At 42.6% G+C, this 16,582-nt stretch overlaps 1 protein-coding gene across 1 annotated transcript in view; it reads left to right on the forward strand.

Annotated features, from left to right (window-relative positions):
* Positions 1–16,582, forward strand: part of grin2bb (glutamate receptor, ionotropic, N-methyl D-aspartate 2B, genome duplicate b) — a 117,500-nt gene that overhangs the window by 16,106 nt on the left and 84,812 nt on the right. Inside the window, exon 3 of the mRNA XM_078281514.1 lies at positions 10,890–11,564. Within this exon, the coding sequence (XP_078137640.1) occupies positions 10,890–11,564 (675 nt within the window). The remainder of the gene's footprint in view (positions 1–10,889; positions 11,565–16,582) is intronic.

Consider the following 16,582-nt stretch of genomic DNA (forward strand, 5'->3'; position numbering starts at 1 on the left):
TACCAAATTGGCTTAGAATGAGGAAAACTCCAGTATCATGTTTCAGCTTTTCAGAAAGGCCAGTGAAAGAAAGAAAGAAAGAAAGAAAGAAACCTGAGAAAATACATTACCAACTGAGGCTGAACAGAACGTTGGACAACTCATACTGTGTTTGCTTCAGATAAAAAGGGATAACATTTTTATATCAGAGTGAGTTAAAATACCCCTTAGAAAAGAAAAAACAGGCTGGAAACCCGTAGTATCCGGCAATGACTCTTGTGACATATTGTACATGAGACATACAGTAGGTCTACATGCACTGTAGTGGTGGTCCAGGCTGTAAAGACCCCTGTATTACTGCTGCGAGGAACACGTCACTTTGCTGCTAAATTAACTCCAGAGCAGGAGATATAGCCTCAGTGGAATAAATGGCTTCAATGAGGTAACGAAGACCCTAGGGGATAGATGGACCCTGCCTCAATCCTGCGTTTTCTTCATCGCTGTGCCTATATATGAGCTTTCTATATTTAGTTGTTAATATATTTGTGTGTGTGTGTGTGTGTGTGTGTGTCAGTTTATTTGTTTCTGATGAAGAGACCATATAATGTTATTTAGAGAGCTGGGCCAGCGTCAATACGACAGTAGAGATCCATAGTGCGTCTCATTATAAGTGCAATTTGCAGAGAGGATTCTTGACCAGACTAAAGTGCACTTAATGAAACACCCAAGACCCTCTTCAATAAACTAGTGATTTCTTTTCTGCCATTCTGGCCCTTCAACAAGACAGCATGGAGGTGACAGATCATTAAATACAAAACATTGTATTAGAGGATTACTCAAAGACTCCAATAATACTATCATGATACACACTTGTTTGTTCCTGTTCCTTATATGTTTTATTCCCCTGACCATCGGTTTTCTCTTGCCTACACTGCTAATTCTGTAACAGTATCTTCATCTTTTTCTTTCAGCCTCTCTTCCCACCCTGCTACTAAATTAAAAATCTTTAAGCGTCCAAAAGAACCAGCATGATTTAAAGGATAAAGTGGGTGATATTCTATGTTTCTCTTTAGCAGTAAATCCCATGAAAAGACCAAAACAGAAGTATTATTTGTGTAGCCAAAGCCTGATATAGTTTATTTCACTGTGCCACAGACCTCAATTGTTGTTCAAAAAACTATTAAAAACATATAGCTCCACTGTTGCAGTGGGTGACGTGTTCCTTCATCACAATGAATAGGAGTTTATTTCTAGTCAATCTCAAAATAACCGTCCTGCTGACGTTAATACTCACAAGGCCACCAAATGTTTGCTAATTTACAGCTGAAAATAGTCTCCAACAAATGCTGTATTTACCACTGTTTGAGTAACGTGCTAAAAACCTCAATACCCATCTGTTTATTTTGGAAATGAAACTAGATACTTATGAGAATTTCCTTCTCAGTAGGAACAAATGAACTCCTTGCTGAGAGCCACGGACAAGACGGGAAAGTTAAAAAGTATTGAAAGAAGTCCTCGTTCGGATTGACTTTAAACCCTGCATAAAAAAAAGAACCCCCTTAATTTCTCTATAAATTTGAGGAATCTCTGTGAGTGAGTGAGTGTGTGTGTGTGTCTCCCCGCATGCGCAGTACAGCAGCGGGGGCGGGGAGTTGCTGCATCCCGAGAACTAGAAGGCTCATTGATTGCAGTTCACCGGCTACCGGTTTCATATGCCAAAAAGTGGTCATCCGACAAAAACTGATTGCTGTCTAGCCTTTATGCAAATACAATGAAACATTAGATAAACGCCAGGGCTCCTGGGCTCTACAGCACGTTGTTTTGTTGCCAGCGGTGCGTACATTTCTTCGGCTGTTCTGCAAGCTGTTTAAGAGCGGCTTCACCAGCAGGCTAAAGGCCGTTTTATGGTTCTGCGTAGAATCGACGGCGTACCTCCGCAGACCCCTCGGCGTCTACGCCGGACCCTACGACATAGCCTGACGTGCACCTCTCAAAAAATTTAACTACGCGTCGCGGCCACGGCTTGGTAGCGTTGCATTTCCCCTGACTCATTTCCTGGTTCTCCTTCTCCATAACAAACATGAAATCAAGGAGAGGGTTAACTTTTCCTGCTCCAGATTTCCCACCGTGGTCAGAAAGAACAGGGGAGACACTTTGTTTCTCTCACTATGACTCTAGAGTCACAACTTGCTCCAACTCACCCACTCCACACACACACACACACACACACGCCGGCTCGAGGCACACACCAATGCACGAGTAAACTAAGAGTTTCGCGATTGACCCTCTGGAAACCACACCCCCACCCCTAGTGTTCTGGCGGTGAAATGCACCGCGATGCAAAGAAACACGTTCAACCCCGATGCAGATCTCCGAAAGGGTTAAGCCTGTCTCCTTCCCTGGGCCGGGACACATTGCTATGCGCTGTAGCGGCTTCTCCAGCAGCCCTATGTTCCCACATTTCTAAGAATTTTTTTTTTTTTCACTGAAAATTAGGCCCTATGTTCCCACATTTCCTTTTTCATAAATTTGTATCAGATTTTATCCCCCTAACCCTAAACAATTTTGTGGGAGGATAGGGCTTAAATTGAAGGGAAATGTAGGCACACAAGACCTAATTTTGAAAATGTCCTAGAAATGTGGGAACATAGGGCTGTGGGACCATTGAGCTGTGGGAACATAGGGCTGACCCCGGTGAAAATACTGGGAACCAAGCAATTGGCCTGTTTAGAACAGGCACGCGCTCCAAATGGGCACTGCACTAGTTCATGTGAATGTGGACAGTTCAGTGACGCAACATCATCCGATGAATGATAAAATAATTGCTCTTTTGCTCTCTTTTCTTCTTCTTTCTAAGAGTTTTACTAATCACTCTGTGTTTTGGCTCTGATAAGCCTTTGAAATTCAAGGATGTGTTACTCAAATCTGTCTGGATGGATGTGTTTCAGGGCTGCTACTAACACATTGTTTGTTTCAGTCTTTTCATAGGATTTGTTAATAATAACAAAAGTGTGATTGTGTGTTCAACAGCAAGATAATATATTTGTATTTAATTCTCACTATGACAGTATAGAGTCAGTATATTTACATTACATGTCATTTAGCTGACGCTTTTTTCCAAAGCGACTTCCAATTAAGTGTTTTCAACATTGAAGGTACAAACTCCAGACAACAGGTATTAAGTGCAAGTACATTAGCTTTAAATAAGCCTGAGGCCTGTACTAGAGCTGTAATCGGGCCTTAAAAGTTTGGCCCGAAAAGGACAGAGCCTGACAGGTACATTTTGATTGACAGCTTTTTAAAAGCCCGAACCCGTTTCCAGCCCGACTGTACTAAAGGCTGTCCATCAGCAGTGATTAGAGTGCATGTCGGAGAATAGCGCGGACATGCACTTCACACCGCGAGCGGGCACACGCACCACACCAAAAGGGAGAGAAAGAAAAAAGAGACTGCGCCGCACGCACACAGCTCTTTTGTCTTTCGTCAAGAATGAGTCATTTATACATTTTCTAACATAATTTATTCATGACTAACGTAGGCTATAGGCCACTTGGAAGTTGGAACAAAGAAATAAAAGAAGTCCTGCAGAGGCCAGCCTCTGTTTCACCTCCTCAGCATCCATTTACACGCTAATCGAAATGCATCACCTGACCGATCATTTACCACGCAACCTGGAGCGCAAGCCCGAGCCCGGCCTGAGCCTGTTTAAAATGATAGAAATTAAGACCGAAACTGTCGGGTCCCGTCGGGTTCGGGCAGAGATCTTCAGCTCTAGCTTGTACTACGAAGCAAGATTTGGCATTAACGAGGTAACTTCAGGTTCAACCCAGGGTTTTCTGTACCACAACGGTGGATCACTTGTTACTGGGTTCAATCGCCGTGGTATCTTATGCCTGGTCGGGAGCAGGTTCTTTTGGAGATTAGAGATCAACCGGTGTAAAAGCACCACCTGCTGACCAATCAATACTCGATTGATAACGGCGTCACCGTTCTTAGAAGATCCAGTGGAGCTCGGTGCGCGGAGAGAGAGAGAGGTGCGCTCAGAAAAGTTTAAAACATTTAGAAACTGACAACCCCGTTAACATTCTCTGATGGGTATTTTTATGAGGGAATTACGTATAGGCTATTTGTTGGCTTCTTGAGCCGTGTGTTGCCAATGCACACATCGGTTTGATTATGTTTTTATATTTTTTATTTGCTCTCACGATCGCTTACCACTGCCAGGGTTGCAACTGAAATAATATGCTAAAGCACAGATAGTTTATGGAAAGGACAAGTGTAATTATGGTCAGATCTTGTGCCTGACTGATGGGGAAGTGATATTGATAAGTGTTGATGAAGGAATGATGGAAGGAAAGCTGGCAAAAAAAAGCAGACGCTGTAGCGACTGTATTGCGTTGAAGCAGCGACTGTATTGCGTTTTGCCTGTAAAACTGTGTCTGTGTTCTTCATATTTATGTAAAATTATAGTTTGCTCTTATGTAAAATATGCGGCTCTGGTATAAGTTTACGATTGGTCGTGCTGTGCAAACACCGCCTCTTTTATGTGAACGCTGGATTGGGAAACCCTGGGTTGATTAAACTAGTTGTTAACCAGTGTCGTGACACAGGTTATGCGGAACCGCAGGTGTTAGGTTAGGTGAAACTGAAATAAATCCAGGGCATGTTGATCTTGATTCGTAGTACAGGCCTCTGGTCTGATTTGAGCTGGCTTATGTAACTGTCTATAGGTGAGGAGGCCCCACCCTAGCTAATCACTCAACAAAGCACCTGGACAGTCGTTAAGCACCACTCCCCAACTCCACATGTCACACTAAGCTAGTGTGATTACCCTAAACAGTTTCAGTCACATTTAGTAAGACCACAAAATTCTGGCCAAAAAACACCGCAAATTCAGCAAAACACACAGCAGAAGTAGAAGAAGCAGCTGAACCCACAGTAAAAGCAGCAAAGATAAGAGGCAAACAACAAAAGCAGCAAAAACCAAGTAGCAACAGCAAAAGGCAGCAGAATGAGCAAAATCAACAGAACAAACAGTCAGTTTCACCTTAAGGCAGCAGATCCAATGACAGTAGGCAGAGAAGCCTAATAAAGTAAGTACTTATCTTAATATCTAGCTGTCTAGCAGTAAGTCTCCTCAGAAGTCAAATGCACATCCAACTCACAGTGACAGTTGACTTTGTGAGAGTGAATTGAATAATTACAGAGGATGTAAATAAAACTTGTGTTGACTTCCATCACCCCCAGCAGGGGAGTCATTATAGCTGCGTGATGTCTGATTACCTGATTGAACACAACGTCACGCAGCTCTGAATGACAGATCAGAACACCATTCCCAAAAAACCTCACCAGACTTTTGACTAATGCAAGATGGAAAGCAATGAATTGACATTGACTATTGATTAAATATTGAATTTAAAATGTTGATTAGCTGGGCATACTGGGCAGTATAGATGCAGAGAAATCTCTCAGTAAATAATAACTATTAAGTTTTCAGCCAAGCCATGGTATAAAATACACCTTTTATATTTGAAAATGTATAAAGGGAAATATGGGGGAGCCAGTTTGAATGGACCTGATGCTGCTGAAAATAATAATAGTATTGTCTATAATATATACTGTATATCTATAATTTGCAGGTGCTATGCTTACATTTGTCAGTAGAGTAGATACTGGAAAACCAGCCAGTACAAGCACAGACTTTGCACAATATTATTAGTTATTTGTAATAAATGTATGTTCTTCACCATATGGTTGACTTGCGCATCATATATTTTTGGTTGTGTCATATCCTTACTACATTCATACATTCAAGACATCTTACACATTAAGAACGGTGAGTTTCAGCCCTTTCTAATGAGAACATAACACTAAAATATGCATCAGTGTGGGATTAATAAAGTCTAGCTTATTTTAACAAACCAGATCAAGCAAAAGGCCCTGAGAAAGACCACTCAGGTTTGGGGGCAATAGACAAATACTGTATTTACTGTAGTCTATTTAAAGATGGTGTTACTGCCAATAGGTCGCACCTTAGTTTTTATATGCTTATTTGTACATTATGATTGCTTAAACTAATATTTACAATACTCCAAATTGGTTCAGTGCCAAGTGAAGGGCCCTTCAGCTGGACAGATGTTGAATGAAAAGACCACACACCATTTTACTTTAGAATTATTAAATCACGTGCTAACAACAGGTAATGCCTAGGTAACGTTTAAATAAAGAATAGAAATAGTTGGAGTCTTATACATACAAAGCATTCGTCAAACACATTGGGTGTATGTGTTTCTAAAATAGTAAAATTTTGAACTATTGATGATATTTTGTGAGTTGTAACAGTAAATGGAAATGTCAAACATTGTCGCCTGCTCTGGCATCTCTCCAGTGGATATTTAGACCTTTTAAATCAAATGAAAACATGTAACACGGTTGTCAGGTCAAGTTGTATGCAAATCTTGAAGCTATAGTAGTGTTGAAATGCCATTTTTTTTATTTATTTATTTTTTTTTTTATAATTTATTAAAGCACACTGTTTAGTATGACCTTTTAAATTTATAAATCATGTCTGATGCAGTGTGTGTTCTAGTGTAGATAACAAAAGTACCACTCTTACCTGTAACTGACCACCCACTGAATGTAAATGGACTCCTTAATAGATATGCCTGTCAGCTTGTGTTATCCACAATGCCTTTCAAATGCTATACAGCGCAGCCCACCACATCAAGTCTTCAGGGATATAGTAGAGCCTGATAATGATGGCCTACTTGTGTGTTAAATAGCGTGGCAGATTCAGTTTTAATGTCTCTCAGGCTGTTGCTTCGAGCCTCTGCAGTAAAAACACTATAGTCTGTAGTCCCTGGCAATATTCAGGAAAAAACATCTAATCGCTAAAGTCTATACATATTCATTACGGTGGGGGACGAGTTGATCGAGGCACATGGTCCATGGCTTGATTGATTATGTGGAATCTTTATTGGCAGATTGGAAGTCCACTAGTGTGAGCGTGTGCAGTCACACATCTCAAGCAGCTGTGGTTATTCTGTTGGTGGCTTGTGCCATTTGACAGACTTCTGTGGTCAATGCTCTCTGTAAATGTTAAGTTTGATATGATTGATGCCTCTCTCTGTCTTATTGGCATAATCTGGCTCGACCCAGAGCCTGATGTATGCACATGAACCTGGGTGTGTGTGTGTATGTGTATATGTGCATGTAAGGGCAGACACGTCCTGTCATATCGGAAAAACAGAAGCCATATACGCATCAGGAGGGCTCAGATGTCTGACCCAAACTGCTTGACCTAGAGTGCATGCGTTCAAACCATTTGCACTGTCTGCTCGGTGTTCATGCATGTGTGTCTTTAAGTGAGCACCGGGTAGAAGGTTAGTCACGTCTGCAGTAAATTACTAGATACAAGCATTCTCACATGTGGGTGTTTTGTGTAGCTGTTCAGTGCCACTTATCCATGTTTTCCCTCAAGCATATGCTATTGTTATTGCTGTGTAAGTGCTGTAATGGGCACACAAGAACACGTCAATTCTAATGTCAACGTTGATTCGTTGACGCAGTGTTAGGAGGTTTACTTTTGTTTTATTATGCTGTGAGTATATGATCCACTCTCGCCCCCCCCATTTAAATGTTATTAATTGGGGACAGTGGAGATGTTGTATGTAGGTCTGATAGCAGGTCCTGCACAGCCAGTTTTCTGGCTGGATGCTCCCTCCATCTTGTTATTTCTGTTTATTTGCCTGTAGCCCTTTTTGGAGATTCATTTTTAATGTGAGGTCTTCTCTAGCTGCATTAACTTACCTCATATGAGTGTATGTGGGAGTGCATGCACACGTTTGTGCGAAGGCACCGTGCTATTTATTTTATGTTACAAGCGTTATTTTTGTCAGTAAGAGTCGGCGCAGCAATGTGCGCCAGATAGAAGTAAATTGTGTATTATTAGGAGAGGGCAAGCACTGCATGTAGTGTACTGCATGAATTAGTGCCCTTATGCGAGTTGTGTGAATCTTCCTGTCCATCAGGGTGTTATGTGGAGGCATATTTGAATTGTTACTATGGAAACCGCACACAGAAAACACATATCCAAATGGGTCTCTGTCTCTCGCTGCTCCCTTGTTCACTGTCACACTTCTTGCATTATTTTAAAATGGTTTTTTTTACCCTCCGGTCTCTTGTCAGCGGATTCAACAGCCCTTTAGCAAAATTTCCTTTTTTCTCTTAACACATTGTGTTAAGACAACACAATTAACCTCCTCCCCACCCTTGAATCTTCTTTTATCATCCTGTGCTAATCATTTCCTCTTTTCATCTTTCTTTCTTCAGCTGTGTTGCCCTTCCACACCTCCCTCCCTCCTTCACTCCCTCCCTCCTCTGGGTTTCTTATTGCTGTTCCTTCCTCTACCTCCAGCTCTTTTGTGTATGTCTCTATTTATTCTCTCTCCTCTTCTCTTCTCTCTGCTGTCTTCTTCCCACTCTTTTCCTCTTCCTCCTCCTCTCTCTCTCTCTCTCTCTCTCTCTCTCTCGCTCTCTCTGTCTCTCGGCTTCACTGGCGCCCCCATGGAAAATTCAGCTCGTTTACAATTAGCATGTGCACCTGCAATTAAGCCCGACAAACCTTTGGTAATTAGACCTTTTAGACAAACTGTTTTTATGTGGAGATCACATTTCCTCCTCTTCTGAATTTTCCACAGTGTTTGGGCCTCTTCTCTTTCTGCCCGCCCTATTTTACAGATTACTGCTTGTTTTCTGTCACTGTTTTCTACCTCTTTCATGTTTCAGTTCTCCTCATAACTTCTCTCTTTCTCTTTTGTTTTCTTTGGACTTTTGTTATGGTGCTGCCTGGATCAGGTCCTCGACACGCGGAGTGCTTGATAAATAAAGGATTAGCAAAGGTGTTGCGTGAGCGAAGAAGAGGAGCAACCCTTTTACTCTGCCCTTCATTTATCCCTCTCCTAAAGTGCTCCTCCATGCTTAATGTAGAAAATGAGCATGAACATATACTCATTAAGATTCCACGTCTTTATATATGCAGAAAATATGCCCACATTTGTCCTCCCTACACACTCACACACATACACACAGTAAGAAACCACAATTTTCACATCAGGCTATGACTAATTGTGTTTCCCCTGCCTGTCACCTCCCTGCTTACATGTTTCACGCCGCCTCTCTCTTTCTCTCTCACTTCCTTTTTTTCCTCCATCATTTCTCCTCTGTACTCTACTCTTTTTTTGTACAGCTGCTAATAGAGGAGCAGTAAATAATAGCAATAATAGTAAATAATAGGTCTGCAGTTGACTTCAAAGAGCAGCGAAGGGATCTCAGAGGGTTGGAGGGAGCAACTGAAAGAACAGGTTTGGAGGGTAAAAGGAAGAAAAGCAATGGCAGTACTGTGGGAGAGAGAGGGGGAGAGAGATGGTGAGACAAAAAGGAGACCGAGAGACTCCGCCGAGCCCAGTCTCAGGGTCTAATGGTCACTTAGCCTGGCAGCTAGTCCATGAAGCAGTGAGGCTGTCAATCTGTCAAAATGCACCCTGTGCTCTCCTGACTATCTCAAAACACACACACACACACACACACACTCGCTCGCTCGCTCGCTCTCTCTCTCTCTCTCTCTCTCTCTCTCTCTCTCTCCTCCTCTGTCTTTGATATGTGCCACAGGGTTCCTCCAAGGAAGTCACAGCACAGTATAATGGATGTGGCGTTGCAACTTGATGCTCTATGAGAGCTTACAGGTGTCTCTCAATGTGTGATTTGTTACCTTGCTATGTGGGTCACTTGGTTTGACAATTAAAGGGTTGAGTAATCTGTATTTTTTAAGATCCTGACCAATACGGGAAAATACTTTTTATTAATGTCTTCCATAACATGGAGACGACAGCGATGGTATAATTACAGAATAGCTTTTGAAATGTGCTCTACCCAATCCTTCAGATGAGAAGAAGCAAAGAAAAAGAAATTAAAGAATGAATGAATAAATATTACATTAATATTAAAAATAGAGCAAGCTCTGATGATCAGTTTATTATGAGATTGGTTTAACATAGTTCAACCATTTCATGCAGCTTTTTTATACAAAGGTTAGCTCTTCATTTTTGTTCACAGGTTGTGTTTGCCCACTTTGACAATTGCAGCCACTCACTCAAATGAATATACTCAACAGATCCTCATTCTCTCAACATTACTAAATGATGGTTAATACAGAACAGAAATTGAATGGTATGCTCCATTTCCACAGTCCTTCCACAATTTAGATGAAATTGAGTATGAGATAGCTATATCTTCCATGCATGTACTGGAGTTTTGAGGCACATACAGTACCTATATTAATATGTATTATTAATAATAATAATAATAATAATAATAATAATACATTATATTTATATAGCACTTTAAGTACTCAAAGACACTTCATGGTAAGTACAATACTAGCAGATGAAGCAATAAAACAACACAAAACAGAAAAGTTTTGAGTCAAGTCAACTTGTGTTTTAATGTAATGCGTTAATATAAACAAAACATTTGATACAGATCCCCAGTAGTTTCAACATGGCGCTGCTGATGCCGGCTGCCGTCCTGTCATCTCTGGTTAAACCTTGAATTTGGTTGTTATTAAACTGTAAACAACATGTGTACCGAGCAGGACATTTTACTGCTGAAAGTTGTCAGTGTTTTCTGGTGGACAAATACTCTTTCTAAATCACAATAAACATGTCGTTTGGCCTTTCTGTACCACAATTCTTTATTTTTCAGCCGACATATAATACGATCCTACATGGATTTATCTCTGGTATGCTAATGTCGGCAGATATAGACCGACCCAGCAATTTTAAAGCTTGTATTTTTACACTTTATTTTTGTTCCTCATCTCTCTGTCTCTTGTCTCCTCTCTCTCCCTCCAGGGACGGCATTTACACTCCTCCACAATGCTTGTCAGCCTCCACCCTTCTCCCTCCCGTCTTCAGGACAAGCGCTTCGTCTCCCCCTCCTCCTCCCCCCATTCTCCCCCCCGGGACCAGTCCTCGCATCATCCTCGGCTCACCCTGCCCTTCCTCTCCCTGTCCTTCTCTCTGCTCCTCCTCTCCATGCTCCTCTTACCCGTCTGCGAGTCTCGCAGGGGTGGAGGTCCAGGCACAGGGCCTGGAGGTGCCCCAGGGGGACAAGGGGGCCAGAGGGGAGGCGGCACCCAGCGGGGCGTTGTCATCCCTCCTCAATACTCTCCTGCCTTACCGGCTCTTCCGCCAATCAATCCCAAACTGATCAACTCGCTCAGTATAGCAGTCATCCTGGTGGGCAACTCTAGTGAAGTAACCCTGGGGGTTGGACTTGAGAAAGAGGACTTCCTCCACATCCCTTACCCTCCCAAAGTCGAGGTGGTCACCATGAATGAGACCGACCCCAAGAGTATCATCAATCGGATTTGCGCACAAATGACGAGGAACTCCCTGCAAGGCGTAGTGTTCGGTGATGACACGGACCAGGAGGCCATTGCTCAGATCCTGGACTTCATCTCTGCCCAGACACACATCCCCATCCTGGGCATCAGGGGAGGCTCCTCCATGGTCATGGCTGCCAAGGTAGGAAAGAAAAACATTGAATTGTGAACTGTCCATCAATAATTCAACCATACTACACATAGTGCCAAATATTGATAGTGAATAGTGAAGCAGAAGATCATTTTTTAAGGTGTTGCTTCTTCATCCAGCAACAATTACAATAATGTTTCTTGTATGTGATTTCTATATAAAATTCTTAGCACTGAGAAAATAGCACCTGGGCGGGTCTCTGGATTCAATTTAACAGCCACTTTGAAGATCCTGCAAAATCAGGTTAACTGCAGCAGTTTTAATCACGATTCACCGACAGAAAACAATTAGCTGAATCATTTAATTCTAAGATTATCTGCTTGTTTTTTGGGTGACTCATCCATAAAAGTGATTATAGGAGTTTTATTAAGGACATGTGAAGTTTTTTTTGGTGAATTTTAGATAATACGGAAATGGAGAGAAAGATTGAGAACTTTCTCTCACACTGCATCAGCCTCCCACCACACACTGCTGCTTCTCATTCTAACCCAGCCTCTCTGCTGATTGACTTTTCTGTTAATTGACCTCCTCTGTGAGCCTGACGTCAGATTGAAGCTCCTGACAGCGAGTCAACTCAACTCTGAAAGAACTCGCAGCGTGAAACAAAAGAGTACATGACAAGTCAAAAAACCATCTCTGTGGGATCTGGATACAAAAGATTTGGCACAAACCAGGCCACACAAGGAGAATGTATGATCCAGAAATGGAACAATAGCTTTGAAATGTATCCTTAAATAATGTCATGTTAATAGGCTTAGCAATGTTGAAGTCCCTCATAGAAGAATGACAGAATCCGATATTACGCTGAGGTTGGGTTTTTATTTGCCGTTTGATGCAGCCTACCTCTTGGAGAAAATGGGACATACAAGTTGTATGTCCCATGCAGTTGTCTGTATGTTGGGTTTTCAAGGTTTATTTAGTTTAGTTTGATGTACGTAGGTTGTGCAGGTCAAATATACAGTATGAGTTTGGAAGTTCTTTCTTGACCTTTTGAAATAGTTTTGCAAATTAAATCTTAAGCGTTTTTTTAAAGCTAGAAAGTGTTTTTTGTCAAATGTTCTGCTGTTGAAGAGTTAAAGAGATGGAACAGTGGAAACACTTCAATGTACTCTAGGGCTGGGTATTGGTACACTGTATCGACTGAAATAACCCAGTACCAAGTAGTATCGAAACGTCTCCAATCTAACGATACCTACATTCTATCCTTTTTGTACCCAGATCTAGAAAAAGATTCTGTATGGTTTCGTGTGTGTTAAGTCTTCGATTTAATGTGACAGGTGATTGGCCAGCTACAAACCATACAGTCTGTGGTGTGATGAAGTCAAGCGCAGGGTATTTAATGGAGTTGGCAGTTCAGCGGGCCAAGATGCCATCAAACTGTTCAAAAGTATCAAATAAAGTACTCTTGATACCCAGCCCTAATGTTCCCCAACATCTTGATCCCCAAATTAAAACTTTTAAATTACAGTGACTCAAGAGTAAAAAGTAATGCAGATTCAGAAAAACCTGTACAAACACACTTAACAGAGTGAAAACATAGGATACAAATGTAAATATTTACTGAATTGAAGAAGCAAAGTACAAATGTGTGCTAGTGTTAGTGACAAAACATGCATGCTTTATCACTGCTTGTGACAGTTGGAATTAATGTATAATTTTGAAAAATATAGTGGACTGCTGGCATTTAACAAAAAAAAAAAACCTAAATGATTTTACAGAGTACAAACTCCTTGCTTTTTATAATTGAAACCGTGTAGGACGATGGGCTTCACTTTGTCCAGTCAACCTGGTACATGTAGAGGACTTTGTCATGATTTGTTTATGTATGAAGGCATTCTAGATCAAGCAGACTATAACATGATAGCTTCATTCTCACACTGCAGTTTCCTCCTGTAGAGAACCTGATATTAAATTTTTTTTTTTTTTAAATGCGTAAATCTGCATGATTAGACAAAGTGATTTCTTGAAATCACTAGGTAAAGCTTTCACATTTATATTTGTCACAATTCAGAGACAAAAGAACCCAAGAGCACGACCTAGGAGGCAGGAGGCAGAAGCAAAGAGTCTTTACTTAAGGATGCAAAATTCCAAGCAGGCAACAGTACAGAGGGGTCAGGCTGAGGCAAAATCCGAAATATGCAAACTGGGTCAAAACTTGGGCAAGATCGAAAAGTGGTCGAACAATAAACTTAATGCTGGAAAGCTAAGGCATAAAGCACAAAGACAATCTGAGGCTAGTGGAAGTGTCTGGAAAAGAGCTGATGAGGGAATGGAGAACAGGCGAGTGGGGAGGAGGAGCAGGTGAAGTGAATCTACAGAGTTAGAACACGGTATAAACAAAACTTGTAAAAATGATGAATGAGCAAACAGTTAAAAACATGACCATTTGTGTTACATGGATCTTAAACATTTACCAATGTTGTCATCGGCCATTAAAAACCTGTTAAGTTTTGGGAAGTTGAGGACCCAAAGGCAGAGAGCAGGCAGGTGAAAGTTGAGGATTGATTAAACAAAAAAATAACCAAGGGAGTTCAGAGAATAGCTGACAGAGAAACATGACAGGAACACACATCTGATACAGGACAAGAGGAACACAAAGACTAAATACAGAGGGTAACACGAGGCAGGTGACACAAGGGCTGGGAAACATCGTGCAATCGCAAGAGTGGAAAAACACGGAGTAAAACTAGACAATCAAAATAAAACAGGAAACAGAACATAAAACAAGACCAATAATTACACAACAGAAGGAAACATGACAGAAAACCAGGCTACAAAAAATGGGGAAAAAAAAACAAAAAAAAACACACAACCTACAATAAGACAAGACCCCAAAACCATAACAGGACCCCTGTCCTATATATAATAAATCAACCCCAGAGGGGCGAGGGAAGGCACCAGAGTCACATGGGGCAAGGGAAAGAGGACAGAGGGCACTGGGAACACAGAGCAGAGAGGGGCCACAGAGCAGAGAGGGGCCACTCGAGACAGAGGGGCCTGAGCACCAAGGTGCTGCGGCCAGCTAGTCCAGGGCTGCGGACTGCAGCAAAGACAGAACCCTTTGGGCGGCTGAACAGGCCATTGAGGATCTTCAGGAGGTCGAGCAGGACGGTGAAGATCCTCAGGCGGCCCAACAGGTGGACGAAGGTAGAGCCCCTCAGGCGGCCAAGCAGGACGTCGAGGACTCAGAGGCTGTCTGCGAAGGTGAAACCCCTCTGGAGGTCATCCATGAAGGTGAAATCCCTTCTGGAGGTCAGTGGCGAAGGCGAATCCCCTCTGGAGCTGGGCTGAAGACAGGCGACGGGTCAGCAAAAAAAAAAAAAAAAAAAACAATCACTGGCTTGCCCGTAAGTGAACACTCTGGGAGAGCGGTCGACGTGGGCTCTGGACGACTGGAAGACTCTTGAAGAGCTGTCATCGGAGACTCTTGACATCAGCGGCGGTTCTGGGCGGCTGGACGTCAGCTGGAAGGCTGCACGTCAGCGGAGGTTCTGGAAGGCTGCATGTCAGCTCAGGAACAATGGTCAACTCGGACTCGGGAACACTGATAGACTCAGGAACAGTAACACTGGACAGCGCGGGCTCGGGACCGCTGGACAGCACGGGCTCATGAACACAGGTAACATTGGTCAGCTCTGGAACACCGGTCAGCACGGGCTCGAGGCTTCTGGGCTGAAGAGAGGGTGAATCAGGGCATGGCGTCGGGAGCCATGTTGTCTTCTTCCCCGTCTCCGGCTTCCAAGGTTCCCAGGGAATATGGCTAGGTGAGTACCCTCAAAAGATTGCTTGCAGTCAAGGGTATCTGCTAAACAGACAGCTGCTGAGCTGATAGACAGGAGTTCAGGGGAGCCGCTAGAAAGCGTACTGGACCCTGGTTTTCCAGCTTGAAGGCTGGCTGCTTTGGCCTCCTCAGTCCATCTTGCACACTTCGCAAAATATTGAAAAATAGTCAGAGTCTCTGGCTCTCCTCCAGGTGGCGAACCGACAGGGCTAGGAGTACTAGGCAAAGGAGCAGGCTGGGTGACTGACAGAAATCCAGAAGTCAAAGTCCTAGTGGGCTGAGCAACAGACAGGCTGGTGGGTGTTTGCTGGCACTGGGGTAGGGCGGGAGTGAGAAGAGGAGCGTTGGTGGATTTAGCTGGCTTGGAAGCACACAAACCCTTAGAGGAATGAGCTGGAGTTGACAAGAAGCGGTTAACCCAGTCTGGAATAGAGTCCTCTAGCCAAGGCTTTTCTGACACTTTCACACGAGCAAAGGACAGAATAGCCTCCTTCTGATAATCACTGTCAGCTTCCTTCCACATGGTTTTAAGCTCAATTAGGTCACAAATTACCTCGTAGAGCTCATGAGTCATGGAGGATGCAGGAGCCATATTCCAGGTAGCTTGGAGCAGCAAACAGTAGGAACAAAAACTGGGAACCCACCGGGAAAAAAGAAGCCTCTCTGCTGGGTCCAGTTGGTCAGATCATTCTGTTAAGTTCCGGGAAGTTGAGGACCCAACGGCAGAGAGCAGGCATGCAGGAGAAAGTTGAAGATTTATTAAACCAAAGGAGTTCAGCGAATAGCTGACACAGAGAAACACAACAGGAACACACACATACAATGATCTGACACAGAACAAGGGGAACACAAAGACTAAATACAGAGGGTAACGAGGTAACAAGAGGCAGGTGACACAAGGGCTGGGAAACAGGTGGAAAACATCAGGCAATCGCAGGAGCGGGAAAACACAGGGAGTAAAACTAGACAAGACAAGACAGAGAACAGACTTTCAAAATAAAACAGGAAACAGAACAAAAAACAAGACCAATAATCACACAACAACAAGACATGACAGAAAACCAGGCTACAAAAATGACAAGAAAACAGACTACAATAAGACAAGACAAAACACCAAAACCATAACAAAACCCTAATTAGAAAAACTGGTTATGTTTGATAAATTGTAGCAATTATGGTGCATAATAAGCAACTTTCCTGAAAACAGTTATAATCTGGAAATCTGGTC

This window comes from Sander vitreus, chromosome 2 (genome assembly GCF_031162955.1).
Source record: "Sander vitreus isolate 19-12246 chromosome 2, sanVit1, whole genome shotgun sequence".
Lineage (NCBI taxonomy): Eukaryota > Metazoa > Chordata > Actinopteri > Perciformes > Percidae > Sander > Sander vitreus.